The 23,368-nt window shown below is 35.0% G+C and overlaps 1 protein-coding gene and 1 pseudogene across 3 annotated transcripts in view; one reads left to right on the plus strand and one right to left on the minus strand.

Annotated features, from left to right (window-relative positions):
• Window positions 1–23,368, plus strand: part of XRN1 (5'-3' exoribonuclease 1) — a 109,494-nt gene that overhangs the window by 35,596 nt on the left and 50,530 nt on the right. For all 3 annotated transcript variants that reach the window (XM_029940121.1, XM_029940122.1, XM_029940123.1), the window contains 7 exons: window positions 1,351–1,471; window positions 1,568–1,666; window positions 5,033–5,136; window positions 8,202–8,333; window positions 17,286–17,448; window positions 20,196–20,309; window positions 22,390–22,488. In XM_029940121.1, the coding sequence (XP_029795981.1) occupies window positions 1,351–1,471; window positions 1,568–1,666; window positions 5,033–5,136; window positions 8,202–8,333; window positions 17,286–17,448; window positions 20,196–20,309; window positions 22,390–22,488 (832 nt within the window). The remainder of the gene's footprint in view (window positions 1–1,350; window positions 1,472–1,567; window positions 1,667–5,032; window positions 5,137–8,201; window positions 8,334–17,285; window positions 17,449–20,195; window positions 20,310–22,389; window positions 22,489–23,368) is intronic.
• On the minus strand, window positions 317–934 carry LOC115292501 (annotated as a pseudogene).

Here is a 23,368-nt window from a genome sequence, read left to right on the forward strand (position 1 = left end):
CCTCCCTAGTATTTATCTGTATCACCCTCAAGAGGAAATATGAATTTTTGTTTCCACTGTCAGTGTCTACTTTGATGTGATATGACTTTGCCTCTTATATTCCCAACCACCCAACTGGAAAGAAGAGAAAAATAATAAAACGTGCCTATATTTTCTTGCCTGAAACTCATTTTTTCTTTTTCTTCCTCATTAGAATGTCTTTATTGGTTTTTTTCTCTCCTTTTCCCTGCAAATAATTTACCCTGATGGCAGCCAAAGTAACTATCTCATAGTTATGTTTTTCCCTTTTTTTTTTTTTTTTGGGGGGAACATAACCTCAAGATTTTATTGTCTTCATAATGTAACATAATATGAAGCTTAAAACTGGATCAGTTTGGCCCTTTTTCTTCTTATCTTCTTCCAGTTCAAAATACTTGCATCTCTTAGGGGCACTTGGGTGGCTTAGTCAGTTAAGCATCTGATTCTTGACTTAAGCTCAGGTCATGATCTCATGGTTTGTGGATTTGAACCCCATGTTGGGCACTTCACTGAGAGCATGGAACCTGCTTACCATTCTCTCTCTATCTATTTTTCTCTTCCCCTTCCCTGTTGGCACACACGTTCTCTCTTCCCCAACCCCCACCATGCCCCATCTCACCTAAAATAAATAAACAAACTTTAAAAAATGCTTGTATCTCTTCGTATTCAGCAGTGTCTTAGATTTGCAATTGAGCTCAACACATTCAAGCCTCAGCACAGTTTTCTTTATAGTTTTAACCTTTTTCTGGAAAATCAGCTTAGTTTTCCCACTATAGCCTCTCTACTTCTTGTCATAACACCACTTTCCATGGGTATAAAGAGAATCTTTGCCTTTCTTGTAGTGTGTCATTTTGTGGGGTTGGTGCTTGCCACACTTCTTGCAGAAAGCCCGGCAGGTTTTAGGAATGTTCACCATGATTGCAAGAGCACTGCTGGCATGGAAAGCACTTTTCCCTTTTGTTAAAGCAAAGAGAAAGATGAAATAGACATGATGAAATGTTTCTTTTCCATCTGGGTTTAGAACATGGAAGATATGGAAATTTGTAATGTACCTAATATGTCCCTTTACTTCTAAATTAAATACATATGAATGTTTTGTTTCAAGTTAATGGGAAAAACCTCTATTCGGTAATCTATAGGCATATTTAGGTCTGGATGAATAGTAACAAAGAATCTGGGTTGTTCTGCTCTGTATTTTCCTTGTCTTAAAAGACAAATTGTTTTTGTTTGTTGAAAGCAAGGATGACTCTTGCAAAATATTCAAGGGAATACTGAAAAACTGTGATTGTTTGTAATTTGTTTGAATGTTAAATGCCTTGATTTATTTTCTAGGTATAAAATAATATCATTAGATGCTTGGCGTGTAGACATAAGCAAGAACAAAATAACCAGGGTTGACCAGAAGGCATTATATTTCTGTGGATTTCCTACTCTGAAACACATCAAACACAAAGTCAGTGACTGTTTAGTTCAGAATTTTTTCACCTTATTGAATGTAAAGTGATTATGGAGAAAGAATTAAAATTAAGTTCTCTGAATTCTTTTAAAGTTTTTTTTGAAGAAAAATGGGGTTCAAGTATTCCAGCAATGTAGTCGTGGAGAAAACATGATGTTAGAAATCTTAGTGAATGAAGAATCAGATGAACTTGTAAGTATTTTCTTTATTGTATATTTATTAGGTGCTTCTTATGCACAAAACTGTTCTAATTTCAGTGTGTTTAACAAAGAGGTATAACATGGAGTGGCTTCAGAAGTTCATAGTAAATAAGGATAAAGAAACCTTTAGACAGTTTAAAGGACATGTATAACTGTGAGCTAATGAACAAAAAATGTTCCACAAATTTTGATAAGGAGATAAGCTGTGTGAGCTAAGTACAGGCTTATGGATGGGACTAGGCTTGAGCTGGGTGCTAAGAATAGTCACAGAGAGAAGAAAAGGAGGCAAAGGGTATTCCATTTAAAAGGAATAACATAAGCTGGAAATTGTGGTCGAAAGTAAATGTGTGATACATTATCATATTCTTTTTAAACTTTTTGTATGTGGTGTATTTGAGGAGAAAAACTAGGTATCCGTGACTGAAGCAGAGGATTTGTATTGGGAAATAGTAAAAGATAAGGTTGAAAAAACAGATTGAAGCCAGATTATGGAAGACCTTGAATACCAGGCTAAAAGGAGTTTGGACTTTTCTCCCCCATAATTGTTATCTTGAAATCATATGTTCATATAGATTAATTTGGTGGCAATATAATAGACTAACTTGCACAACAGAGAAATGGAAGAAAACATAAAAGGCTGCAAGTCCAGAGGTTGTGATTACAGAAACGTTAGGTGATAAGGACAAAAACTGTGAAAGATCTGGATGAATAAGACTAATAAAATTGACAAATTTCACCATTTGTTCATATAACATAGGGAATGAAAAGAGGAAGACAATACTAAATATGACTGAGATTTCCAGCCTAATTAACTAGAAAATAATTGCTGTTTACTAAAATAAAGAAGTTAAAGTAGGAAGTCTCTTGTTTGAGGGGATTAATGATAAATAATGATGACATTTTAAGGCGATGCTAGGACATTTAACTGGAGTGGCCCTGCCAGTCTTTCTCAATAAGAGTTCTATAAGAGACTTAAGCCCTAATGCCCTACATCTGAATGTAATAGATTAACTTATCTTCTGTACATTTAGAGTGGGACTAGTTGTGTACCATCCATCGGAGAATTGAGAAAGTAGTCAAATTATTTTTTGTATTCTGTGGTTCAGGTGAAATAAACCTCTGTCGAGAAAGGCTACAATTTAATACCTGGAGCTGTAGCTTGGAAGGAGTTAAGGATATAAAGTCATCAGCAAGGAGGTGATAGCTGAGGCCTTGGGGCTCATTTTCCTGAAGAAAATGGACTCTGAGGGTTCAATATCTGAGCACAAAGAAATACCCATAGTTATAAACAGTAGAAAAGGAAACCAGTGAAAATGACAGTAGCATTCATAGAGTTGAGAGAGAATGATTTCCAAGTAATATCACAGAAATATGGAGTAGATACTACATATGGTGCCAGAAGAATAAAAACTAAAACAAGGTCTGTGAATTTGTCCTTCAGGCATCATTATTGGCCTTTGAGGATTTCATTCCAGTAGATTTCATTCCTAACTCCTAGGGACTAGTCCTGGGACTAGGTAGGTGGAAAGTAGAGGTAGCATAAATTAGGCCCTCAATTAAGAAGATGATCACTGAAAAGAGGTCTAGAAACATAACTGCAGCTTAACAAACTAAATCCGTACAAAAGAAGAGAGGTAGGGCTAAAGGAGAAAGGAGGTCTTAAAGATACTGTAGAGGGAAGGGATGTTTATGATAAGACCCCATGTGAGGTATTAAGGGATCTCATTTTGGGCTTACGTGAAAGGATTAACCTGAGAAATGACAGCTTTTCCCTCAAAAACTAAAGGAGAGAGATGGGAGAATGAAAGTAGAAATAGATGTATAGAGGGGAAAAAGATAATTACAGAATCCTAATTTTAAAGTTAAAACTTGTTTACTTATCAGAAGGGTCATTCTTTTGTTATATATGTTCACATTAAGAAATGCCTGAATATAATTAAAAGTTGCTGCAAAAGTCTAAAAATAGTCATCTCTAATTGTTAAAGAAACATTTGCTAATAATAATTAAGCATAATAAACAGAAAAGAACTGAATGAAAATTTTTATTTAAACTTCATTTTCTACAACAAGTAGTTGTTCAATAATAATAATAGTATTTACTTTTAAAGTTAGAATTTTACGTAACATATATTTCATACAGAATATTTATATAGCATTTTATAGTTTATAGGAGAGTTTGTGTATATTATTTTGTCACCAAATAAACATTGTGAGGTAGATATTATTTCTTACTCTCAAAAAGAAAGCTATGTCTCGGTAGGGTTTAAATAATTTGCCTAAGATTCTATAGCTGGAAAGAGTTAGCACCCAAATTTGGACTAATGATTCCTAATTTTAAGTCTAGCAGTCTTATTTCATTACACTAACTATAAACTGAAATGAAGTCAGATTTCTTAGATTCTGTTATCTGATTATATGTTATAAAACAATAATAGCCCTTTTCTGCTATTCTTTTCACTTTTCTTAGTTTCCATGAGAAAATCATGGAATTCTACATGATATTATTATCATGGGAATAATAGAATTTTACAACTAGATAGAATTTTATAAAGCATCTATTCCAACTCATTACTTTTACAAATTAAGAAACTTAAATGGAGATTAGAAAAGGAACCGTTAGCAGACCTAAGAACTTAGATTTCTTGCTAAACATTACTTCTAATAATGTTGACCATTATTATGGACAGTAATACATTATAGGTTAGTGCTCTTCTCTTTAATTTCACTGAAATCTATTTTCTCACCAAGTAATTTCATTCAGGATTAAAATTAAAATTTACTAGTAACTGCCATTGCTGTTGAGAAAATGAGGAAACAAGCTTCCTGGTGTCCTAACGTTTATTCTGCAGAAAAGTACTTTAAGTTGGTCACAGTGCCTCTCTAATAAGAAGAGATTGGCAAAGCTGGATATAAACTTGGTCACCTTTAATAGATTCATACTAAAACAAAGGGTAAAAAGAATAAAGAGTAAAGAAAGGCAGATGGGTAAAAACAATTGAAAAATATATTTTAAAATAAAGGAAAGGGAAAAAAACCTAAAACTCTAAACAGATATCCTGGAAATGTACTAGAAAGAAAAAGAGTAGTTAGCAATAAAGATACAACTTAGAGGAGACAAATTAAGAGAACTAACTGAATTCAAGTAAGTGGAAAAGTTGAAAAGAGCAAGTACTGTAGGGAATAAATGGCTTTAAGTGAGTAAAAGGTATTTGATATCTGATTTAATTATTAAGGTGAGTCTTTATTGATTTTAAAGATAGTTATAAATGCAAGCCAGTTTTTAATTATTAAATTTGCCTTTGTAAAATTTTCTCCTGGACCTGAAACATAAGTTGAACTTTTCTGCTTTTACTTTCAGAGTATAGAAAATATAGCTTCATCAGTGCTTGGAAAGTCTGTCTTTGTTAATTGGCCTCATCTTGAAGAAGGTAGAGTTGTTGGTGTATCAGATGGAGAAACTAAGTAAGTAAAATTTGATGTATACTTTACAGATTTATATTTGTTTTGCTTACTTGATGGCTTTTATTGATCCTTTTAAAAGCTGATATAACTATTATAAAAGTATTTACACTCTAGTCTTCTAATCACATCTTAATGTTTAATCATAATACATCCCTGAGATATTTTAGATACATTTATTATTTTTTCTCTTTTGCTTTTTCTTTTAATAACTTTAGAGTTCTACATCCTAATTTTTGCTAGCAGTTATATATTATTTAGTAAATGTATTTCTCTGACAAGAATGAATAGCATATATAACCTTCCCTTTACCATGCCCCTCCCAGGTTTTATTTAAATAATACATTAATTTTTAAAAATCCAGATCTTCTATTTAAAGTGTAATTTCTTATTTTACTCAAGTTCACAATCATTTTATCAGTGATTATTTAGTTATTCTTTATCATCATTTATCTTTATTTCATGTAAATTTGATCAGTGTTATTTTCATACATCTAAAACTTTCAAACATTTTTTTTTTTCAGAGAAAGTGTAACATTTTCTGAGTTAATACATATCCAAAAGATTATTTTTGTTTTCCTCACACTTAGGTTTAGGAAATGGAAACCTAATCCTTTTTTTCTTAGTTCTCTGAAAACATACTTCAGTTGTGTTCTGTCATATAATTTTGTTGATAAGAGGTCAATGCCAGTGTGAATTTTTTTCCTTTGTGGGTATTTGCTTTTATTGAGGATTCAAGAAATCTTGAGGATTCTTTTAATCATCATTAGTTGCCCTGCCTCTCTGATGGAGTCCAGTTTATCAGTTTTTTCTTTTACTGATTATGGTTTTAGTCTAAGAACTCCTTACCTAGCTCTAGATCCCAGAGATTTTCTCCTGTATTTTCTTCAAAAAGTTTTGTAATTTTACCTCATCCTTTTATGTTTAAATCTATGATCCACTGTGAATTAAGTTTTGTATATGAGATGAGGTTTAGATCAAAGTTCATATATTTGTCATGAATAAATATTCTTTTTTTTCCTTCTTTCATAAATATGGAAGTGTTTGCAAACATTTGTATGGAAGCATATGGAAGTGCCATATACTTTTTATTTTCCTTCCCAGATTTTATTTCAGTTCAAGTTAGTTAACACGTAGTGTAGTATTGGTTTCAGGAGTAGAATTTAGTGGTTCATCCCTTACATACAGCACCCAGCGCTCATCCCAACAAGTGCCCTCATCAATGCCCATCACCCACTTAGCCATCCCCCTCCCACCTCCCCTCCAGCGGTTCTGTTTGTTCTCTATAGTTAATAGTCTTTTATGATTTGCCACCCTCTGTTTTTTATCTTAATTTATTTTTTCCTTCCCTTCCCCTACAAAAGGTTTATTTGAACAAATTATAGCTGAGAACTTCCCCAACTTGGGAAAGGAAATAGGCATTCAGGTCCACGAAGCACAGAAAACTCCCCTCAAAATCAACAAAAACAGGTCATATCATAGTGAAACTTGCAAAACATAAAGAGAATTCTGAAAGCAGCTAGGACTAAAGGGTAGATACATGAGGTTAGGGTAGATACATAAGGTTAGCAGCAGACCTGTCCACAGAAATATGAATGAATATTCAGTTGCTCTGGCACCATTTGTTGAAAAGATGGCCTTCCTCCATTAGATTGCCTTTACACCTTTGTCAAAAATCAGGTGAGCACATTTGTGCAGGTCTATTTCTGGGTTTTCCATTTTGGTCCATTTATCTGTATGTCTGTTTTTATGCCAGTACCACACTGTCTTGTTACTATAGCTATATAGTAAGTCTTAACCTTGGCTATAAATCTAACAAATTTATATATAGGATCTGTATGCTGAAAAAAGCAAAAAGCACTGATGAAAGAAATCAAAGATTGAAATAAATGGAGATCCATTTGGATTTGAAGACACAACATAGTAAAGATACTAAATCTCCCAAAGTTAATTTATAGGTTTAAAGCAATTCCTATCAAAATCTCTCCCAGATTTTTATAGATGTAGAACAGTATATTCTAAAATTTGTATGGAAAGGCAAAGAACAAAAATAACTAAAATAACTGTGAAAAATAAAAATGACACAGAAGGGAGACACCTGGGTGGCTCAGATGCTTAAGTGATCTCACTCTTGATTTTGGCTCAGATCATGATCTCACGATGCATTTGAATTGGGCTCTGTGCTGACAGCTCGGAGCCTTCTTGAAATTCTCTCTCCCCCTCCCTAAAATAAATAAATAAACATTTTTTATTTAAATAAGGCAGAAGGAATCACTCTTTAAATTATTTTGGAGCAACTGTAAATGATATTTATGTTTTAAATTTCACTTTCTCCAGGCAATATCTAGAAATATGACTGATTTCTATGTGTTGATTTTATATTCTTGAATCTGGCTAAACTAATTTCCTTGACTGTTTTCTTGAAGAGTCTAGGTCAATTATTTTGTAAAATTCTGAATTTACTTGTCTCCTCATAGTGTCATTTAAGTTGGTCTTCCATCCCATGTATTTCCTGTCAACTAGTAGTTAAGTATAGTGGCTTGATCAGCATCAAGCTTTTTATTAAAAATACTTTATTGAATTTGAGAGTGTTTTTAAATTCTATAAATATTTATACTTTATTAGGTTTTTAGGTTTTTTAAATTTTTTTAATGTTTATTTTTGAGAGCGACAATGTGAATGGGGAAGGGGTAGAAAGAGAGGGAGACACAGAATCCAAGTCAGGCTCTAGGCTCTGAGCTGTTTGCACAGAGCACAACACAGGGCTTAAACTCACGAACTGCAAGATCATGACCTGAGCCAAAGTCAGACACTCAACCGACTGAACCACACAGTTGCCCGTATATTTAGTTTTTTTTAAAGAGAAAGAATAATAATTCTTATATTTTGGTTGAAAATTTTTACAAGACCATGTCCTGAAATTTATATTACAGTTAAAAAAAATGGAGGCTTGGTTTTTTCCTATTATAATCATATAGAAACCTTTTCATTTTGAAGACTCCTACTGCTAGAACACTATATTAAAACAAGAAAATTGGGAGTAATACAATTTTATTTTAATTTTTAAGATTTTACTTGGAAGAACCTCCAGGAACACAGAAGCTTTATTTAGGAAGAACTGTCCCACCATCTAAAGTGGCCCATCTTGGAGAAAAAGAACAATCTAACTGGACAAAAGAAGTACAAGGAATTTCAGAATAGTGAGTGTGATAAAATGTATTTAATGTCATAAAAGTGGAATGTGATTTAATGCACTTGTCCTCTGACTTATTTCCTGCTTAACATAGTAATTACTCTGAACTCTGAATACTGACTACATTTTAATTTTATGTTCTGAAGAAAATACTGAGTTCTAGTTTAAAAAATACCTGGTAAGCAGCACTTACAGCCTTGCCTAGCCTGTCACTAAAATACTTCATGATGTACAAAAAAAGAAAAGACAGAATCAGATTAATATTGGGAATAATAGTTATGGTTGCCTGAATTTGAGAGTTATTTTTACTAATCAATAAGGCCATTGAATTTCTTGGCCACATGTAGTAATGACAATAGGAAGGAAAGTTTTCCCTTGTTCCTCACCCGTACTCTCTGCTCACCTCCTACCCTTCCTACACCCAAGTCCCATATGCCCCTGAATTTAGAAATGCAAGGTCTATACCAACCAAATAACTAAGGAGCTGGCTTTCCTCCATGATCCTACCATAACAATACTTCCTTTTCTTCATCTAAGTACTAAAATTCTCTAAACCAAAACAGAATAATAGAGACTGGCAGTGGCACATGGAATGGTTTTATAAATGCATATCCATCACCCTTCCTATTAAAACTATAATAGCATCCATTGATAGGTGGGAAATTTGAAGAGACACCTCTTATACAATTTTGGAGTGAATAGCAGGCCACAATATTCTTTTTTTTTTTTTAATTTTTTTGTAATGTTTTTTTATTTATTTTTGATACAGAGAGAGACAGAGCATGAGAGGCAGAGAGACAAGGAGACACAGAACCAGAACCAGGCTCCAGGCTCTGAGCTAGCTGTCAGCAAAGAGCCTGACGTGGGGCTCGAACCCAAGAACGTGAGATCTGACCTGAGCCGAAGTCAGAGGCTTAACCGACTGAGCCACCCAGGCGCCCTCATAATATTCTTATTAAAAGAGGCATAAACAGGGAAGATGTAAAAAGAGTATAAAAAGCCATCCCAGTGTCAAAGAAGGAGATAGCTCTCAGAAGGTAGAGTGTATTTTTGCCTTCTGACAGTAATTAGATACTCCTGTCTTGGTTCATACCGTACTGAATTTTATTTTACAGGGCATAAATCACAACAATAAATTTATTTGTGTGATTACTGTAATGACTTTTTCCCTGGATATTATGCTCTGTGAGGGTAGGGAACACATCTGTTTTTTTTTTTTATCACTATTCTCATTTTTTGGCTAATGCCGTAGGTAGTCAATAAATGTTAGTTTGTATGAATAGAAATTGTTTTGTTCAACCCCTTTGATTGAAAAAAAGGCATTCAAAATATTATAAGAGTTTAGCTATTTGTTTATGTATTCAACAATTATTTACTGACACCTGCTAGGTATAGTAGTTTAGTTAGCATTGCATATATCATAGTGAATAAAATCATAGCCCCTATACTCATGAAACTTATAGCTGGTAGATGAGAGATAGACATTATTGTCTTCTGTAAACTTTTGATCAAATTGCAATAATGATACTTGCTTTGAAGGAGTAGTGCTCTGAGACTACATAATAGAGGCATTTGACCTAGGTAAGGAGGCATTTGCCTTAGTCAGAAAAACTTTCCTAAGGAAAATATTGATTAAAGTGGTATATGAATGTGGGGTAGGAGTTATGCAAAGAATGAAAAGGGAGTAAGTTTTAAGATGAGGTAAAAGGTACATACAAAGTCCCTGTGGCAGAAAAAGTAGTATATATAACATTAATGATAATGGCCAGTGTGGGTGGAGTGTTGGAATCAAGAAGGAACCCTAAATGAGGAAGATGAGGCAACAAAGGAAAAAGAACAAGGCAATCTAACAGGTAGGAAAACAACCAGAAGAGTGTTATATCATGCAAATCAAAGAAAAAAGAATGTTTCAAGAATAAGGGAGTAAGCTATGTCAGATGTAATAAAGAAGATTAAGTATGACCCATTTTTTTTGGTAGGGGGCACCTGGATGGCTCAGTTGGTTAAGTGTCCGACTTCAGCCCAGGCCATGATCTAATGGTTCATGAGTTGAAGCCCCACATTGAGCTCTCTGCTATCAGCACAGATCTTTGGATCCTCTGTCTCCCTCTCTCTCTCTCTCTGCCCCTCTTCCACTTTTTCTCTCTCTCTCAAAGATAAACAAATAAACTTTTAAAAAAATACTTTTTAAAAAAAGAGCTTTTTTAAAAAAATTTAAATTCAAATTAGTTAACATACAGCATAGTCTTGGCTTCAGGGGTAGAATCCAGTGATTGATCTCTTACATGTGATACCCACTGCTCATCCTGAAAAGTGCCCTCCTTAATGAAGTAAGTAAAAGCTATTTTGGTTGAGCAATGGGGCTGCAAGCCAGACTAGTAAGGAATGATGGACAGTAACAGAAATGGAAACTTAATAGGAATAAACACCTTCAAAAACTTTATTTGTGAAGTAAACCAAAAGCTCTTGACCCCTTGTTCTACGTATTCTTTCCTATATGGATGGACTTGATCTTCTATGATGGCAGCAAAGAGCAGAAAGAACAATCAAGGCAACAGACTACCAAAGTTGATGGCAATTGTATGCTGGTTCACACAAGAGAATGATTTTTAGTGCCTGCCAGTTCAGGATCTTTGGTTAACCAATTAGGGTAGACAGGCTATGTGGATTCATAAGCACTTAGGTTTATTTATTCTGGTCACAATTTTCTTAGACTACTTTTTTTTACTACCATATTCCTCCCTCATATCACCTTACATTTTGTCCCCTCCTCCCAGACATTCCAAAGTCTTCCATAATCTGTCTTTTGAATTGAAATTCATAAGGCCACTCATACTCTGCCCTTGAGGGTTTACCTCACTTACTTGTGGTTTTGCACACTATATCAGCATGAAAATATCATGACTCTAACGATTAGGAGTAATGTTTGTACAGACCATTCTTAGCCCTAAGATTTATACAGCAAGAATGTAGACCCTAACACTTACTTCACATATAGCTCCATATATCCAAGACATGTTCTCCTAAATTCAGTACATCCTTTTGTGTGTGTGTGAATATAACACATGAAATATTTCCATGAGTACCAAAATATATGATTTTATTTTTAGAAACCTACTAAGTGCATATGACATGACTTAAACATTTCTGTATTTTTGTGTAATACACGTCCTTTCTAATGAAGACTACTATTAAGACATATCTGAGGAGGGGCGCCTGGGTGGCTCAGTCGGTTTAGCGTCTGACTTTGGTTCACGCCATGATCTCACAGTTCGTGGGTTTGAGCCCCGCATTGGGCTTTGTGCTGACAGCTCAGAGCCTGGAACCTGCTTCAGATTCTGTGTCTCCCTCTCTCTCTCTGCTCCTCCCCTGCTCATGCTCGGTCTCTCTGTCTCTCTGTCTCTCTCTGTCTCTCTCTGTCTCTCTCTCTCTCTCTCTCTCTGAAAAATGAATAAACATTAAAAAATAAATAATTAAAAAAACATATCAGAGGGAGGATATAGAATTGAGTGGATTTGGTTTTTGGTTGATTCAGAAAGATACGATCATGTATAAAAATAAATGAGAAGAGAGGTGCAATTTTTAAAAGAAAGAAAACAATCTATGTGAAGATCCTTAAAAAGGATAAAAGATAGCTCCTCTATTTTAACAATGTGCTTTACAACTATAGGTTGGTTTGTGTTTAGCATGGGGACAGATGAGAGCTCTCATTGGATGCCTACTATTTTCTTTGCAAAGTAAATGTTGAATTTAGCTATTGATGATGGAGATGGGAATGGGGAGGTTGGTCTTAAATTTGAGTAAAGTAGAAGAGGTTTGAAAACAGTCCTTGTGGAAAATGGAAGAGTATCAGTTGATCAGAAAAACATAGTCAAACTATAAAGCAATATTGAGGGCCCATTTTAAAGTTCAGTGTCATGAATTTATAAGGTAACAATCTGCCCTATCTTTTGGTAGTAGAGCTCAGATGGTGAGTTACAGGCCTAGAAAAACCAGCATTGAATTTTGCCAGATGGATACAATGAAATGCCAAAGAGGCAAGGAAGTTTAGGATGTTAGTAGGAATGTTACTGAAATAGTGGACAATGGAATCTAAGTGGGATAGAAAAAGAAAGTAGATTAATAGTTTGAAAGTAGAAGGATCAGTGGATTGGAGATCTCAAATTAAGTTAATCATAAAGTAGTTGAACAACAAAGTTGGATGGAGAAGTTTTTAGACAATAAGCTATTGGGATTAATGATTTTAGAGGTGAAACCATTATGGGTGATATCATGACCCAAGTCATAGCCATTGGAGTAGATGGCTGAACTGGAATGGAAGAGAATTTTATTGGAAATAAGGAAATTGTGAAACAGAATATCTGTGGTCTTGGGTAGATTATTATGTAAACATTGAGGACACTCTGGATAATGGTAGACATAAGGGTAGAATGGAAGAATAGGGTAGTATACTATGAAGGATGTCACGTGGTTGTAAAGAGAATTCCAATATGAAAATAAATATCTGCTACTATTTGAGAGGGCTATGTAGGGAACTGATGATACCTTCAGTTAAATAGGTGAGTATTGACAATATAATGGAGTGAAAAGGATTAGGAATTGGAGAAGGACAGAAGGAAGAAAAGAACAAGGACATTCTTTATGGGATGCTTTGGAGAAGATGATGTACTTGGAAGATTTGGAGAAGAGTTGCAAAACCTTGTACCTCAAACAAGCAAGAGATGAATCAACCAAAAAAATGTGGTGTTACCAAAGGCTTGGTGATAAACAATTGTTAATAAGTTATTAAAATATAGAACTAATTTTTAAGTACTAATTTTCATCTTACATAAGAAAAAGTTAAAAGATAGTTTTGTCGGGTCACCTGGGTGGCTCAGTTGGTTAAGCCTTCAACTTCTGCTCAAGTCATGATCTCACAGTTTGTGAGCTCAAGCCCCACTTTGGGTGAGTACAAGCCCTACTTCAGCCTCCACACTGACTCTGTGGAGCCTGTGTGGGATTCTCTTTCTCCCTCTCTTTCTGCCTCTTGCTTATTCATGCCCTCTCTCTTAAAAAAAGAAAGGAAGGGAGGGAGGTAGGGAGGGAGGGAGGGAGGAAGAAAACATAGTTTTATAAAAGAAAGAGAAGGAAGGAAAGAACATAGTTTTATTTATAACTTAGAACAAATATATTAAGTATTTTAAAAAATTTAATGCCCCATGTCACTTACCTTAACCCTCAGAACCTGAACTAGAGAGACTAGCCCCAAAACATCTGGCTTTGAAAAACAATGGGGCTTGTGTCCAGGAGAAATATAGGGCTGTAGGAAATGGAGATCCTCCTCTTTTTTAATTTATTTGTTATTTTTTTAGTGTTTATTTTTGAAGGGGAAAGAGAGAGAGAATATGAACAAGGGAGAAGCAGAGAAAGAGGGAGACACAGAATCTGAAGCAGGCTGCAGTCTCTGAGCTGACAGCACAGAGCCTGGTGGAGGGCTCAAACTCAAAAGCTGTAAGATTATGACCTGAGCCAAAACCAGCCTTTTAACCTATTGAGCCACCAAGTGCCCCTAAGATTCTCCTCTTAAAGAGATTATACACAGACTCACTTACCCTAGGACCCAGATAGGGTAAAAGCAGCAATTTGAAAATCTAGACCATGGCACAAAAACAGACACAGACCAATGGAATAGAATAGAGAACCCAGAACTAGGCCCACAAATGTACAGTGAATTAATTTTTGACAAAGCAGGAAAGAGTATCCAATGGAAAAAAGACAGTCTCTTTAGCAGGTGGCGCTGGGAGGAGTCGACAGCAACTTGCAGAAGAATGAAACTTGGACACTCTCTTACACCATACACAAAAATAAACTCAAAATGGCTGAAGGACCTAAATGTGAGACAGGAAACCATCAAAACCCTCGAGTAAAGAGTAGGAAACACCTCCTTGACCTCAACCACAGCAATTTCCTACTCAACACATCCCCAAAGGCAAGGGAAATGAAAGCAAAAAATGAACTATTGGGACCACATCAAGATAAAAAGCTTCTGCACTGCAAAGGAAACAATCAAGAAAACTAATAGGCAACCGACAGAATGGGAAAAGACAGTTGCAAATGACATATCAGATAAAGGGCTAGTATCCAAAATCTACAAGGAACTCACCAAACTCCACACCCGAAAAACAAACAACTCAGTGAAGAAATGGGCAGAAGACATGAAGAGACACTTCTCCAAAGAGGGCATTCAGATGGCCTACAGGCACATGAAACAATGCTCACTCTGTCAAAATAAATAAACTTTAAAAAGTAAATTTTTTAAAAAGTGATTGTATTGAGGCACCTGGTTGGCTCAGTCAGTTAAGTGCTGACTTTGGCTCAGGTCATGATATCATGGTTCATGAGTTCAAGCCCCGCATCAGGCTCTGTGCTAACAACTCAGAGCCTGGAGCCTGCTTTGGATTCTGTGTCTCCCTCTCTCTGTCTGCCCCTTCCCCATTCATGCTATGTCCCTCTTCCCCACCACCTCTCTAAAATGCAATAAACATTTAAAATTTTTTTAAAAATAATAAGGTGATTGTATCAATTTACTCTCTTCCAGCAATTTATAAGAATTTCTTTTAACTCTACCCTCATCAATACTTATTAGTGTCTCTTCCATTTTAGCCATTCTAATATAGTGATATTTCATTTTGGTTTAATTTGCATTTCCCTGATGACTGCTTCATATTTGTCAGCCATTTGAATGTGTTCTTTTGTGCAGTGCCTGTTCAGATTTTTTTTAATGTTTATTTTATTTTTCAGAGAGAGAGAGCGGTAGAAAAAACATGAGTTGGGGAGGGACAGAAAGATAGTTGGGGCAACAGAGGATCTGAAGCAGACTCTGTGCTGACAGCACACAGCCCAGTGCAGGGCTCAAACTCTCAAACTGTGAGATCATGACCTGAGCCAAAGTTGGACCCTTAGCCAACTGAGCCACCCACGTGCCCCCTGTTCATATATTTTGCTCTTTTTCTGACTGAGTTGATTACCTTCTCATATTTGAAATTTTTGTCACAGATTTGTGGTATTATTCTCAATTTCAGGGAAGCCTTAAATGATTCACTGTTAAATATGATGGTTGCTGTAGAGGTTTTTAAATCAATATTCTTCATCAGATAAAAGAAATTTCCTTCTGTTACTAGTTATTTGAGATTTTATATCAATTGGTTCCAATTTTATGAATTTTTTTCCTGCATCTGTCAAAATGATCATATGATTTTTTAAATTTTAGTCCAGTGAGTTAGTTATATTGATTGAATTTATTTTTTTTTAATTTTTTAATGGTTTTTTTTTGGAGATTTTTGTTATTTAATTTTTGGCAGAGCGTGGAGGGACAGAGAGAGAGAGAGGCATAGAATCTAAAGCAGAATCCAGGCTCTGCGCTGTCAGCACAGAGCCTGTAGTGGGTCTCAAACCCATGGGCTGCAAAATCATGACCTGAGCCAAAGTCAGATGCTTAACCAACTGAGCTACCCAGGCGCCCCTCTATTAACTGAATTTAAAATACAAATCTATCCCTGAATTCCTGGAGTAAATCCCCTTAGACTATGGTATATATATCCTTTTTATATGTAACTGGATTCAATTTGTTACATTATGTTTAGGATTTTTGCGTTTATTTTCATGAGAGAGATTGGTGGATAATTTTCCTTTCTTGTGATACCCATGCCATTTTGGTAGCAAGATTACTGGCTAAATAACTTTTGAGTGAAGTAGTAGGAAAAAAATCCTGCTGAATTTTTAGAAAATGGTAGCAGGATGCTACATTTCAAAAATTTGTTGGAAAACTTCTTTAACATGGCATTGCTTATTTCAGACCAACCCTACCATTGAGAACATATATTCATTGAGAATTTCCTTTTTTTTTCTTCTTTTTAAAATATTTTTCTGATAGGAGTTCTAGAAAGAGGAAATGGAGAGGAGATAGGAAAATATCTTGGATGAAGAATGATTGTATTGTTAGATCAGAGGTCAGGAAATTTTTTCTGTCAAGGCCAGAGAGTAAATATTTTAGGCTTTGTAGACCTTATAGTGTTTGTCACAACTACTCAACTATGCTGTTGTAACACAAAAGCTATCATAGACAGTAAATAAATAGATGACTATGTATCAGTAAAATTTTATTTACCAGAACTAAAGGCAGTCTGGATTTCACTCATGACTATAGTTTGCCAACCTCTATTTTAAATTGAAAAAGTCCACTGAATGCCTTGGTCAACCTCCTTCTGTCTTTCTAGATTTACCTATCCTGGCTGTTTTGCAAAAATGGAACATATATAATATGTGGCCTTTTGTGTCTAACTTCTTACACTTAGCATAGTTTTTTAAGTTCATACACATTGTAGCATATATCAGTACTGTTTTTTCTTTTTATAGCCATATATTTTATTGTATGGATATACCACCTTTTGTTAGTCCTCCGTTGGAGGACATTTGGATTCTTGCCATCTTTTTGCTATAGTGAGTAATGCTGCTGCTGTGCATTCATTTATAAATACTTACTTGAGTACCTTTCCAGTCCTTTGTGTTTTTACCTGCAAGTGGAATTGCTAGACTTTCTGAAGAACTGTCCAACTGTTTTTCACAGTGTCTGTACCATTTTACATTCCCACTAGCAATCTACAAGTGTTCTAGTTTTTTCTTATCGTTTCCAACACTTGCTATTTTCACTTTTTTTTCTTTCCCTTCCTGGTGATTATGAAATACAAGAATTTCTTACACATCTTAAGTGAGTTCTGATTTAATCACACAGATACTGGAAGAGGTATCCATAGAGTAAAAAAACGAATGCAAAAAAATCTTAAGTTAGGTGCTCAGAACTGCTAGCATATTTATTTGAAGTTTTTTTAAGCAGTTGATTATGAGTTGGTAGTTGTATTATCATCGTGGAATACATACCCACTCATTCATATCTACATTTCTTTCTTACTCTTCCTTTTAGCTACCTAAGAAGAAAAGGAATAATAATAAATGAAACATCTGCAGTTGTATATGTTCAGTTACTTACAGGTCGTAAATTCCAAATAAATCAAAATGGTGAAGTTCGTCTTGAGAAACAGTGGTCAAAACAAGTTCTTCCTTTTGTTTATCAAACTATTGTCAAGGTAAGTCTCTATCAGTTCTCGGATGTATCTTAAAGTACATCATTTCACACTGTATAAAGAAAAGAGTATTTTATTTATAAATAAAAGATAATGCAGCAGTGTGTAATAGAGATTATTCTTTTATAATTTTTAAATTTTATTTTAAACCAAGTTAGTTAACATATAGTGTAATAATGATTTCAAGAGTAGAATTTAGTGATTCATCACGTACATATAACACCGAGTGCTTATCCCAACAGGTGCCCTTCTTAATGCCCATCACCCATTTAGCCCATTCCCCCAACCCTAAACCCCTCCAGAAACCCTCATTTTATTCTCTATATTTAAGAGTCTCTTATTGTTTGCCTCCCTCTCTCTTTTTATCTTATTTTTCCTTCCCTTCCCCTGTGTTCATCTGTTTTGTCTCTTAAATTCCACATATGAGTGAAATCATGTATTTGTCTTTCTCTTATTTCTGACTTATTTGTTAGCATAATACCCTCTAGTTCCGTCCACATTGTTGCAAATGGCAAGATTTCATTCTTTTTGATCACTGAGTAATACTCCATTGTATGCATATACCACATCTTTATCCATTCATCAGTTGATAAATATTTGGACTCTTTTCATAATTTGGCTATTGTTGATAGTGCTGCTGTAAACACTGGGGTACATGTGCCCCTTTGAATCAGCATTTTTGTGTCCTTTGGGTAAATATCTAATAGTGCAATTGCTAGGTCATACAGTAGTTGTGTTTTTAATTTTTTTAGGAACCTCCATACTGGAAAACAGTATGGAGATTATTATTTAATATAATTTGAAAAAACTGTACTTTTTTATTTAGGTATAATTGACATATAACATTATATTGGTTTTAGGTGTATAAAAGGAATGAATATTTGTATACACTGCCAAATGATCACCAGTATAAGTTTCATTACCGTCTGTCATAAAGTTTTTGTTATAAAGTTACAAAAATTTTTTTCTCATGAGAACTTTTAAGATATACTATTTTAGCAACTTTCAAGTTATGCAGTGCATTATTGACTATATATAAGCACCTTTACCCATTTCACCCATCCCCGTATAACCCCTTCCCTCTGGCAACCACCAGTCTGTTCTCTGTATTCTGTTAGTTGTGTTATGTTGTGTTTTGTTTGTTTTGTTTTTTAGATTCCATATTAAGTGAAGTCATATGGTATTTGTCTTTCTTTGTCTTACTTCTTTCACTTAGTATAATACCCTCATGGTCCATCCATGTTGTTACAAATGGCAAGATTTTCATTCTTTTTTTATGGCTGAGTAGTATTCCTGTGTTGGGGAGGGGGGTATATATTTGTAGAGAAAGACCACATATATACATGGGGGTGAGGTGTCCCTGCCAGCTTTAGCAAGGCTGTAGGCACACCTGCCAGCCCTTCTGTTCCCAGAAGTCCCAACAGGCCCCTGCCCCTCTTGCAGACACTTTAAGATTAGCAAATGAATCATTTCCCTATATGGTCTAGGTGCTTTCAAATTGCCGTTTTGCCCCTGGGTCTCAAGGCAAGTGGATCTGCACACAAGCCTTTTAAGAGCAGTATCTCAGTTCCCTAAAGCCCTTTGGGTCTTTTGTACATAAGCCCCATTGGTTTGCAAGCCAGACATTTTGGGGGCCTACCTCTCTAGTGTAGTTCCCCAAAATTGGGGTGCCAGTATAGCACCTCCTTAGGAAGAAGCTCCATCATTTGTGAGATCACTCCTGATTGTGGGTCTCCACATCAGGGCTGAGGTTTTTGGCAACAATATGTCTCTGCCTCTCTTATCCTTATTGATTGATATGTATCTTTTATCTTTTGTTGTGGAGGAGCTGGGCTGGTTTTCAAGTCTTTTTCAGAAGGAACTAATTGTTCCATATGTACCTGAAGATTTGCTATGTCCATGGGAGGAGATGAGTTCAGGATCTTCTATGCTGCCATCTTGAACCACCTCAAAAACTATAGTCTCTATAGGATTGTGTTCACTCACTGTATGTATGATTAGGGAGCTTATCTTACTTATTTATGTTTTTTTAAACTTCATCTCTAATGAAAAATCCCAGCATTAGCTTAACACAGTTTTAAGTTAAAAAAAAGTTTTATTCTCCAAAAAGTGTTTGCTTTAAATAAATTAATGGGGGCGGGGGGGGGAAGGCATTTGCTTTTGTGTTTGTAATCTTGGTGTGTTAAGACAAAAAAAATATTTTTAAGTTTTATTTATTTTGAGAGAGAGAGAGAATGGGGAAGGGGCAAACAGAAAGGGAGAGAGAATTAGAAGCAGGCTCTGCCTTGTCGGCACAAAGACTTCTGAAGTGGGGCTTAAATTCAGGAACCCATGAGATCATGACCTGAGCTGAAATTAGGAGTCAGACACTTAACTGACTGAGCCACCAAGACGCCCTGAGACAAAAATTTTTTAAAGAATGTATTGATACTGTAATTTTGGAAAACAGTATCTTAGGCAAGATTTTACCCCCTTTCTGTGCCTTAGTTTCCTCAGGTATAAAGTAAGCTAAATAATCTGTGCTACATAGTGTTGTCTTGAAAATGAAATGAACTGATAAATGTGTGAAATACCTAGAAGAGTGGCATATAAAGTCAATACCTTTTAACTACTAGTATTGTTACACAGAAAATCTTTACATTTCACATTTGTAAACAGCATAGTCCTAACTCCATAGGAAGAAAAACTTGATGTGCAATACACAGAAACTTAGACTGTAATAATTTACTTTTATATTTCATTCTAAATAGGACATCCGAGCTTTTGACTCTCGTTACTCCAGTATCAAAACATTGGATGACTTGTTTCCTCCTCGAAGTATGGTCTTTATGCTGGGAATCCCCTATTATGGCTGCACTGGAGAAGTTAGTTCCTGTTACTGTTACTAATTACATTTCTTTCTAGATTCAAATTAATACGGTTATTTAACTCTCTTTAGGTATAAAATAAAATGTAATACTGAAGGAGGAAAAAAGAATTCATTTGCTAACTTAGAAACACAGCTGTTTGGCTTTATATCTTTAGTCTGAAGCAGGTTGGGTTCAGGAGGCAGGGAAAAGAATTCAAATCCTAATCTCTTACAAATCAGGTTTATTCATTGTGGTGGTGTGCGTAAAGCAAATCTGAGATTACTTTAGGTGTATTATTGGGTTGATGAGCTTGTAAATGTGTTGATGTTTGAGGAGCTCCAGTTCTGACGTGGAAAAAGATATATGCAAATATGAATGGAAGAATGCAAGAAAGAACTTTTGGGGAGAGGTTAGACTTGGAGGTATTAATGTGAACTCATGATTTTTAAAGTGCATATATGTGTGTATGTCGATAGGCACATGTATATGGATATATATATGTATGTATATTTGTATGTGTATGAATGCATATATGTATGCCTATACATACATGTATTTTCTAGCTCTGTTTGCTCAAAAGGATAAGAAGCAAAGACACCCTGGTAACAGTAAACACATGTAATCTCCAGGTTTTGAGCTCTAATAACTTAACCCATCAAAAGCTTTTCAAAGAAATGGCCCATTACAGAGCTAGGGCTAGGTAGGTACAAGATGAACCTGGAACCACTTGTTAGGCCAGGAAGTAAGGAAGTGCTTAAAAAGACTGTTGAGAGCATATCACATAAACACAGGAACCAGGTTCAGGGGGCTCCTCCTGGCCAAATCTGGGACAGTTTGAGAACCAAAATAATAGGTTGGGAAAATGAGAATTAATGATTCCACAACAATAATAAATAGGGAATAGAAGGGTTCTTGCTTATTATCATGTCAAGAGTAAACATGGAGAGAGGGCTAGAGTTGGAAAACTATCATTTTATAAGCATTATGGTAAAGATTAAATGTGGCAACAATCATCACTGGAAACTAAATCTAGGGGGAATTTTTTATCTGAGTAGGATATTTTCTAAAGCCATGAAAATATTTTCATGAAACTATTTTCATGGTCTTAGAAAATATCATCCCACAGACAATTAGTTGCAAGAGGAAGAAAAAATCTGTAATTGGACAGTGAAGAAATTGAACAATATCTTTGGTATGATCAAAGTTAATATCACAGTGAGGGACAGATGAACATCATGTACCTCGATATGTGATACCCTAAGAAAGAAACATCACCCATGCACTATTCTGGCTGAGAATATATAAGGCCTAACCTAATCACACAGAAGCACCAGACAAATCCAAATAAGGAACTTTTGTTATTAAAGCCAGGATAGAGAAGGAAGAATTATCCTATTCTTCAAAGTGTCAGTGTTATAAAAGACAAAGGCTTTGGATATAGTCCTGATTAAAGGAGGCTAAAGAGAGACGACAACAAAATGCAGTATCTGATCTAGCCTGGATTCTGTAGTAGAGGAAGAAAAGGGTTTTCTTTATTAAAAAGGACATTTTTAGGTCAGTGGTGACAAAATTGGAATATGGACAGTAGATTTAAGTATTGTATCAATATAAATGAATGTACTTAGTAACTGCACTATAGTTATATAGTAAAATATCCTTCTTAGGGGTAAGGGACATCATATATAATATACTTGCAAAAAGTTCAGAAAAATAATTATGTGTATGTAACTGCACACAGAGCACAAATGTTAAAGCAGAGTAAAATGTTAACATTAGATGAATCTAGGTAAAATGTTTTACAAGTGATCAGTGACCCGTTTTTATTTTTGCAACTTTTTGGTAGTTTAAAGTCATTTGCAAATAAAAAGTTAATTTAAAGAAAAAAAAGACTAACCACTATTAAAGCAAGGTACAATGAGTCAAATTTACAATGTAATCACATTCATTTACACATTCTAAGAGAATCTCCAATAGCCAACTTTACTGTTTTACTGTATTTCAGAAATAATAAATACTTCGAATAAGTAGAAAAATAAGTAAGTCAAATATAATGAAAGAGACTAAAACATTCTGTGATTTTTTTTTCCCCTCCAAGGTTCAGGATTCAGGGGATGTGATTACAGAAGGTAGGATACGTGTGGTTTTCAGCATCCCATGTGAGCCCAATCTTGACGCTTTAATACAAAACCAGCATGTGAGTACTGTAGTCCATATTGTTTAATTTACAATTGATGAAATTTAAAAGTGTAAAAGTGTTTAAAAAGTTATAAAGGGGCATGTTTTTTAGCATACCTCTGGGAATAGCCCTAGATTTTTTTTTTAACTTTTCAAATTAATCAAAGCCTACATTTTTAGTTACAAGTGACAAATGGTCTTACTGCAGTCACTAGAGAAAATTGGGAAACTGCATTTAAATTCACAGCACTTATTTCAGGACCTTTTTCTCCAAAGAGATGCACTGGCCTCCTTTTATTTTTCCCTGGTACAATGGGAGAAGGGTCCCGATAATCTGTCTTGTATTCTTATTGATTCACTGGATAATTAACTTGACTGAAATTAATTCATAATCAGTCAGCTATTGCTAATTACACTTTTATTTTTCTCTAATAGTAAATTCTAAAGCTTTATAGCCTATAAAATGAATTCAAGGCATTGGGGATCAGCATACACTGAAAAAGCATTACAGAAGGCGAACAAATCTATCATCCGGTCTCTTTTGGAGAAAGAATTCAGAAAGCACTATCAGGAAACCAGGAGAGTGGCCCATTTGATAAAGATGCTGTAGGTCTCTGTTCTGGGACTTAGTGGAAGAACATCTATTTTCCTTTATCCCTAGCTTTTTCTAGAAATGAATGAGCCTGGCCACTTCTCGTATACAGTGTTGCTAGGCAAACCTTCTCTACTGTGGTCTCTTTCTCTTTACATACTTTTTTTTTTAATATAACACAATTTATTTTTTTAACATATGCAATTATTTTCCATCGTTTACAATACAGTAGTTACAATGACACTCCAAACAGAAAAGCAAAGTAAAAAATCAAAACCCCAACTTCTATTTCATGTAATTAGACTTA

Source organism: Suricata suricatta, chromosome 5 (assembly GCF_006229205.1).
Source record: "Suricata suricatta isolate VVHF042 chromosome 5, meerkat_22Aug2017_6uvM2_HiC, whole genome shotgun sequence".
Classification (NCBI taxonomy): Eukaryota; Metazoa; Chordata; class Mammalia; order Carnivora; family Herpestidae; genus Suricata; species Suricata suricatta.